The sequence below is a fragment of the Phyllostomus discolor genome, chromosome 8 (genome assembly GCF_004126475.2).
Source record: "Phyllostomus discolor isolate MPI-MPIP mPhyDis1 chromosome 8, mPhyDis1.pri.v3, whole genome shotgun sequence".
Classification (NCBI taxonomy): domain Eukaryota; kingdom Metazoa; phylum Chordata; class Mammalia; order Chiroptera; family Phyllostomidae; genus Phyllostomus; species Phyllostomus discolor.
This window is the reverse complement of record NC_040910.2, coordinates 100,986,071-100,994,775: the sequence shown is the minus strand read 5'-3', so window position 1 is coordinate 100,994,775 and position 8,705 is coordinate 100,986,071. Positions and strand designations below refer to the sequence as shown.

The 8,705-nt window shown below is 43.9% G+C and overlaps 1 protein-coding gene across 1 annotated transcript; it reads right to left on the bottom strand.

The window, feature by feature from the left end:
• Positions 1-4,254: 4,254 nt before the first annotated feature.
• Positions 4,255-7,942, bottom strand: TOB1 (transducer of ERBB2, 1). Its single transcript, XM_028519497.2, has 2 exons — positions 7,571-7,942; positions 4,255-5,716 (listed from the first exon to the last, which is right to left on the bottom strand). The coding sequence occupies exon 2, from the start codon at positions 5,556-5,558 to the stop codon at positions 4,524-4,526; it is 1,035 nt and encodes a 344-aa protein (XP_028375298.1). The 5' UTR covers positions 5,559-5,716; positions 7,571-7,942; the 3' UTR covers positions 4,255-4,523.
• Between the last annotated feature and the right edge of the window lie 763 nt (positions 7,943-8,705).

Sequence of the window (8,705 nt, the reverse complement as noted above, 5' to 3'; positions counted from 1 at the left end):
GCTGGACTCTTCCCATTAACTCTCTGGTGAAGATTCTGCAAGTCATGTGGCTACTACAACAAAAATGATTTTATGGCACTGACTTCAAACCAGAACAGGAACTAATCTGAGGGAACAAAGCATTGAGCTTAAGAGCATGACTCTGGAGCCAGACTCTGTGAATCTGAGTTCCAAGTCTACCACTTACTGGCCATGCGAGCGTGGGTGCATCCAAGCTGGGTCTCAGCTCTGCTTCTGCAAACTGGGTTAGGAAGGTGCATGGCACGTAGTAAGTGCTACACGAGTATTTGGTAACTGAATGTTTTAAATAAAAAAAATAAACATAAAAAGGACTTCAACACAGGTGCTGTACTAAGTTTCCGAATGTATGTAAAGGCATTGATCCTCGGTTCTTTAAACACGAGTATCTTCTTAACATAACACAAAAACTGAACAACTCGGATTTCAAGTGACCTCCTGGGCCAAATTGATTAAGCATTAACTGATTGGTGTACTAAGCAATATAAACGTGTTTTATTCAGTCATGGCAATTTTACACACTTGTCTCCTAATAAGGCTGTTTTCTGATCTGATCTTGCTCTAGGGTTGTGATCCTGTGTCTGACAAAAAGCATGCATTCTAGCCAAGGAAGGATATATGTTTGATGTGCCACACTCATGCTGTTTTCTGTTTGTGTAGGGAAAGGTTGTGGAGGAAGCTCTCCAGATAGCATTGTACTTCGTTAGCTTAAGTATGTCCAGATACTTTTTCCTATGTGTTAGTGATATTTTCAAATCACCTAAGTCCTGAAGATTTGCTAGATCAATGCTCTCAGTTAAAATGCCAGTACCTAAGACATCTATATGAGAATGAAATGAACACCAACACACATTAGAAAAACATCTTAAACTCAGGGCACCTTTAGTTTCACCTTTGAAAGCTAAGAGGCATAGTAAATACTGTCAGTATCTTTAATGGGCATTTTGACTGAAGGCCTACATTTGCCATCTCATAGAGGTTAGAGGTATTTAAAGGGGATTTAACAATACACGTGATTTTATTTTTTAAAGATTTTATTTAGCTTTAGAGAGAGGGGAAGGGAAGGAGAAAGAGCGGGACAGAAACATCAATATGTGGTTGCCTCTTGCACACCCCCACTGGGGACCTGGCCTGCAACCCAGGCATGTTCCCTGACTGGGAATCAAACCAGTGACCCTTTGGTTCACGGGCTGGCACTCAACCACTGAGCCACATGAGTCAAGGCAATGCATGTGATTTTAGAAAAGATGGGCGGTAAAGGAATATTGTAAATCCTGAACTACTTTTTAGCATCATCTTCTTCACCCATTGATGAGCCACTCAATCTACAAGGCAGCACTTTGGACACCAGGGTAAGGCCATTCCAAGGCTGCTACAGTATCCATAGTTGCAGAGGTCAAAAAGATAGGAAAGACCTATTAAGATGTAACTCCTCAAACTCTCAACCAAGTCTCCACACAGAGAATCAAGTGTGATGGCACGAGGGGAGAAAAAGATTTGGGACTAAGATGTTGGCTTTTCTAAGCTGTGCTAGACAAAGTACCTTTAAAAATTTTTCCATTCCTAATGAGCAACAAGGAGAAGAAAACACAGCCCTTGTTCATTCTTTAAAACAAAGCAAAAAAAGTCCTCAAGGATAGCAAGCTCAAATCAAATCATTTGTTTTCTTGAAACCAATCAAGATAAAATTTAGTTGGTTCAAGTGCCAGATGGACATATTGGGTTGGCCAAAAAGTCTGTTTTGTTTTTTCTGTAAAATAAAAGACACATTTTTCATTTTCACCAATAACTCGATTGATTTGGGTATTTTGAGTATGTTGGCTATCTCCCGTTATTGGCTTCCAGTGGGTAGAGGTCAGGGGTGCTGCTGAACAGCTTCCAGTGCATAAGACAGCCCCACAGCAAAGAATTATCTGGCCAAAGTGTCGATAGTACCAAGCAACTTCGCAAACCACTTTTGACACATTCGATCCATCACAGCACTTTCTCCATACACAGCATGAATCTTTTTTGTGTGTTCCAGTTGCATTCTTACCTTTCTTGAAGTAATAAAGCATAATACACTGAAAATGTTTTGTATTTTCTTCCATCTTCAACATTAAATGGCTGCATAAAAATTCACCAATTTTGATGTCTTTTTAAAACACGATGCTGATGTGACAGCTGTCACAATACAATCCAACAAAATTGTTTCAAATGAAGTTGAAGACAACCAGGCACTACTAGAGCCACTGTACAAAAAAAAAAAAAAAGACTTTTGGCCAACCCAGTATGTACCAATGTGAAATTTCCCTAATATTTTGGCAATACATAATTCCCAAGATCTGATATTCTTAGATAAAATTCTATTATTTAAAAGCTAAATATATATAGTGTTCCAGAGAATTTGACTGTTTCAAATTCTAGTGCATATCTACTGACCAGCTGCCTTATTCTGATTTTCAGGGGGAAAAAATGTTAATTTCAGCCTCTCTTCATTTATAAAAAGGCAGTTTTCTTCCCAGTTAAGCTTATGGTAACCTCAACCAAAAGTCTCTACCAGGAAACTGTGCTGAAAGCCATTATCCTGCTTGTTCTTTTATAGTTACTCAAACTTTGTGATCACAAAAGCACATAATTGATAGTGTGGGCTGACCAGATCTCTGCCAGTCCTGCTCCCCATCCCAATACTTCTTTCACAGCCTCCTTCTGTCCGCTGCAGGACAAAGGCCTCGCCATGGAGCTGACAGAACAGCTTAGCTGTTATTGTCAGTGCTTGTTTCCTTGAAACTTTTTATTGCTCTACACTGCATGGGTAACAGACAAAAGGGTTTTGTAGACTGGTGTCCAAAAAACTCATTTGACCAAATTTATTTCACTAGTAACCCAGACAATGTTGGTTTCTTACTATAAAAGCACAGAAAACGTTATTTTCTTCCCATTCAAGACAATTGTGTCAACACTGTATCAATAGACAAACACTGAAATGACTCATCATTTTAGTGTCTCTCCCAATTCATCAGTTTTAAAAAACTCCATCCTTAACAAACCACTACAATTTGACACATTATACATGGCTAACCTTTAACCCCCACCCTTCCCAAACCAGAAGGTTGGCTATCCAATTTGCAATAACAAAAATTTGCAAACTTTTTTGCAGGATAAATGCACACAAATGCTAACATTTAGCAACCTAGTCTTGAATAAATTTTGATCATAAATTCTCCAGCTACATACAATGACTAAACTTCAAGTAAAAGGATTAGTAAACAGACCTAAGTCTTCTTTTTGAAGAGACATCAGCTGCTTTGTCCAAACAAGTCTTATGAGCTGTTCATCGCCTATACAGAAACAGAAAACTGATCCAATGGTCTGTCTCCACAGACATTTCAAAAAAGTCCTCTTCGATTACATGAGAGAATTTCATTTTATCACCTGACTCTCCTAGATGTCAGCATAACACCACTGTTTAAAACTTGCTATAAAATCAGGGTGACTAGCCTTCACACACCATCCCTATCATGGGGAGAGGGATATGCACTGGAGAGAGTTGCTGAAAAATAAAGCTGTCCCAAGCACTGGTCGTTGGGCTAAGGAGTTTCGATAGGACACCTTTTTAGGGAGCAAACCACTATCTGGGGCACTTGCTTTCCACTATTCCTTTGTGATCCAATCAGTCGGACCTTTCTGCGTCATCAGCACTGACAGTGTCATAACTCCAGACACAGATCTTTGGCAAAGCTTAAAAGACCACAAAAAGCTCTTTTAATTTTAAAGAATTTTAATACAAACTTAATATAAACTATTTCAGTCCCTCTTAACATGTAAGACACTGACTCAAAATACTTTTATACCATTTTTTCAAGTATTGCACAATATAGGTACAAAATTAATATTTACGATTACATCTTCCTCCATAATATATAGCAAAAATTTTAAACCTTTAACAGAAAATACATTTTTTGAAAAAGCAAATATTCGTACATTTTAATTCCACCACTAAAGGAATATCCTGTACACAATTTTTAGAATAGTTGATGTCTTTAAGATGGATACTTTACAATTTCAGTAAAAAAAATACAACATGAAGCTGCTGCTGTCACAGATCACTGTAGTAAAAAGATATAAATGCCATACCATGTCGTAGAAACAATATATATATCCTCTGATATTTTACAAACTTTGTACTAAATTAAATTATACAATTAGAAAAGACCAATAAACCCACTTATTAGTGCCAATTTTTTATATAAAAAAAAAATCAGCCATGTCCTTGCTATATCTTAAATACTGTAAGAGGCCATATCTGAGAGTATACTTTAAAATATACAGTCAGTATAAAATAACTTTGTGCTTGGTTGGCAAATGAAAAATGATGCATGTTTTATTTCTGTAACCAAGCTTGAATGTATCCTTACTATAAGCTTAAAAAAAAAAAATCTCAAGGAGGTGAAAAAAAGTCCTCCTTGGGCCCGAGCATTTTAACTTGTACTTTTAACTTGTATGATAATTTTTTTTTCCTTTTTTTAGTTAGCCATAACAGGCTGGAATTGCTGGTTAGAATACTGCATGTTATTTAAACTAAAATTCAAGCCATCTACAAAAGACTTCTCGTTGAGGCCTCCATAGGCTGCAAACACATCAAAGGCATTACTGTACTGAAGAGGACTGAGGTTAAGGGGGCTGTCACCTGGGAACATTCCATTGGTACTACTACCTTGACCCTGCATGTTAGGAAAAATAAATTCCTTGGCATTAGGAGAAAGAGCAGAGGTTTTCTGCTGTTGCTGCGGCTGTGGTGGTGGCGGTGGCGGCTGGGATGGCTGCTGCTGTTGCTGCGGCGGCTGCTGCTGGCTACCCAGGCCGAGCCCATACAGAGAGTGCATTGAGGAAGAGATGGCTTTCTGCTTCAAGAGGTCATTCACATTCAGGCCAAGGTTGATAGGAGAAGTACGTGCAACCTTGTTGCTGCGGCCACTATTCTTCATTTTGGTAGAGCCAAACTTGGTGGCAGCAAAAGTGGCAGTGGTAAAGGTTAAAGGCTGAGTGGACCGGGGCATGAAAGTAGGGCTTACAGCAGCAGAGTGACCAAAGGGAGGCGATGGAGAGCTGGACACTGATGAGGCTGGGTCACTTATGGGCATAAAAACCTGGGCCTCTGGGTTAAAGCTGTTTTTGATCTCTTTATCCAACTCACATCCATTTTCATTATTATCATCCACATAAAGCACCTTCACTGGTCCCTTTTCACCAATTTGGTAGGAAACCTCAAAAGGGTCGATCCAAACGCTAAGATCCTGCGGCAGATTGCCGCGAACATCATCAATGTCCAAACCACTCTCTTTGGATGCTTGTTCAATCACGGGGTCCACTTTCTCCCCTACGTGTATACATCTAAACCCTGATCCTTTGTATGGCTTTTCAGGATACCAGTGCCCTTCATATTTCTTCTTAAGAAGTCTTTCAAGCTCTTCACCAAAAATGTTGACGCGTCTCCTGGGAAGCTTATTGTACAAATATGAAATGATAAAATTTAGTGCTACTTGGATTTCAAGCTGCATAGCTGCTATGCCACAAAATTAGATTTGTGTTTCAACTTCCCCACACACACACCAAAAAAAAAAAAAAAAAAGTGTTCAGTTTGTGGCAGAGAAACAACTTTTCATTCAAAGTGCTGGTGGTATTAGTAGATTATCCTTCACCTTGAGTGGTCTTGTACCTTAAAGAAAACAAAACAAAAGCAAACATATACAAATAAGAAATATGTTAAGTCCCACAGCCTGTTTTTACCCCCAGAATAGTTTCACTTTTTATAAAGTCTAACGGGCTACAAAGTCTGAAAAATATAATCAGCAAAAAACAAAGGAATATACAATAGAAAATTATTTATTAAAGTTCCAGGGAAAACAAAATTTACAGTTAAAACAATACTTTTAATCCTATAATTTTGTTTCTGAATAGAGTTCTAAGAATAAAAATATCTCCAGAATATGTAGTGTATTCCTGCTTTTTCTTCCTTAATTCCCACAAGAATGTCTACTGAAAACTATACTCAGCACACCCATCCACCTACCTCCATTAACACAGCTAATGCCACTTTTAGAAGTGGGTGGTATTTCTATTCATCATTTGAGAAGTGAATTCTGTTATTTCAGTTCATTTTGGATATATGCTGTACTGCTTAAATCTCCTTTATTGTTAAATATTCAGACGTTTGAGAAGTTGGAGTATTTTAATTTCCAAAGTACATTATCCCAAAATTAAAGGTACTAAATACTAAATTAATTGCCATTCTAGTGAATGATAATTGGGAACCGCATTATCCTATACAGTTGAGTCTTACATATATTAAGGGCTCACAAGCTTCTTTGTGCTTTTTCTTTACAATGGATATTTTTCTAAACATGGAAATACCTCTTCAGCAGCAAGTATAACAAAAGCAACAATTCATTTCAAAACTCTGTTTATTAATCTGTTTAACGGGCAGGGTTTCTGAGTTTTATTCTGATTTTCAAAACCACCTCCCTCCCTCACCGTAAGAGAACAGCCGGTGAGTCCTGTACGATAAGGTCGACCTTTAAACGTTTGCTGGATCAGCACTGGGTGGGGATAAGAAAAGATCAAGGGCAAACAGAAGATATTTGCAAAGGAAATCTATTTGTACACTGAAGTTGATTTAAAAGGACATTTAAAAATCAAGCTGGTAGCCAAACATCTGTTCCATTTTTCATATTCGTGGTGACAAAGGGAAAAAGACTCCCCGGCTGTCCCCAAACTACAAACACTTTCCATGCCAAAAGCCTGAGTGCCGGGGGAGGCAGCTGATTAAGCCAAATTGCTTGAAGGTGCAGGCTAGCAAAATACAGGCTGGGTGGAAGGTAGTTTTAAAGGAACGCCTTAAGACAGGAGTGTGAAGAATTACATAAACAGCCAGTTGGGTCTCATTAGATTTCTGCTCACAGCCCTCGGAACCCGAGCGCTACAGCAGCAGCAGAGGCAAGAGGAGGATGGGGAGGAGGAAGAGAGTACAAGTCTCGGAGGAGGAGGAAGGGTGGGGAGAGAAGGAGGGCGACGAGAAATGGAAAAGCAACCACTTGGGGCTGGGCACCAGAGCAGGTCGGGGCGCCGGCCGCCCCGGGTCAGCTGCTCCCCTCCCCCCACCGTAACCGGACCCGCTGCTCCCCGCCCCAGGCTCCTGGTACCCAGCCAGCGCCCGGGGAGCACGGGTTCCTCGGCACCATTTCGGCCCCGGCAGCCACGGGTCCGCGGACCCCAGCGTTACCCTCGAGCTCGCCGCTCCTTCCGGGCGCCCCAACCCCCGATTGCCGTCAGCTCTCCTCCGGCCGCCCTTCCCCGGTCACCCGGGTCGAGCCCAACGCGCCCGCCGGCCCTGCTTTCGGCTCCCCGGCGAGCTAGGGTCCCTTGAAGCCGCCTCCGGCCCGGCGTCTGGAGCCGCTCCCCTCTGCTCCGGGGGCCAAGACGCCGCCGTCACCGAGCCCCCAGAAGGCCCGGTGCACGATGCCACTGCAGCCCCTCCTCCTCCTGACCCCGCCCGCCGCCCCCAGATACTTACGAGCTACTTCGAGGCTGCTTCCACCACAGACCTAGCTGCTGGGCGGGGGAGAAGGGGCGTCAGGGCGGGGGCACGGCAGGCTCGACAGCGGCGAGCTGGTTGAGTGCACAAAGATGTGGCCGGGCGGAGAGCTCGGAGCACTGTGGCCTCGGTGCTGGCCTCAGGAGGTCACCCCTCTGACTCCGGGTGGCGAGGACGGGGTCAAGCGATCGCGCTCACTTCTCAACACAGCCCGGTGCCCGGCCCAGCAACCCCGGAGTGCACCCACACTGCGCCGGGCCAGAGCTTCGCTCTTTCTGCCGCGGCGCGCGCCCCGCCTCTCATTTTATATCCTCTTCCCCGCCCCCCCCCCCCCCCCCATCTTCTCCCGTAGAGGTGCGCGCGCGCCCTTACGCGTCACACAGCTCTGGGTGGTGTAACCAATCCTCGCCTTCCCACCCTCTCGTCGGGCCCTCGCAGGCTGGCCCCGCCCCTTCCCGGCCCCCCAACTCCATTGGCCAAGCCCCTCCTGCCCGGGTTCTGACAGTCAGTGTAGGACCAGGGTGAATAAGGCCACACCCCCCAGGTTCCAGAGTGACCAATGACAAGACGATCTTGTATCTCTGTGGGCGGGATTAACAAAAAAGTTGGAAAGGGATTGGGGAAGAGACATGCCAGTGGGGGTGACAGGTGGGGTGGGGCAGCTGACACTCGGTTTAGGGGGAGAGCACAGGGGAGAAGGGGGAGGGGAGAGAAGCAGGTGGCGGAGCGGCGGGGGAGAACTGGGAGGAGAGTCCAAGGCCCCAAGAGGGAGGGGAGAGTTTACAGAAAGTGTTCTACCCGAGTGGGACTGTGGCCGAGGAAAATCCCAGTCATGGACAAGCTAGCAAGTCGGCCTCCAGTGCACCCAGGAGAGCCTAGAGAAAGAAGGCGAACTGTGACAGGGACTCGTGCACACGATTAATTGAATATTAATCACCTCAGGGGCCTAAGCCAACTGCCATCCAGACAGTGACAACTACAGAACCCAAAGCTGCCGTGTCAGGCTGGGGGTGGGGAAGGGAGACCAGCAGGCCACACCTCCTGCCCAGGTGACAGTTTAACTGCCTCTGTACCCTACATCAGACCTCCCAGTGCGACCCAGCGGCAACTGGGA

Bases quoted from the DNA above. Each gene is read 5' to 3' on its own strand.
- TOB1 (XM_028519497.2), bottom strand. From the start codon at position 5,558: ATGCAGCTTGAAATCCAAGTAGCACTAAATTTTATCATTTCATATTTG.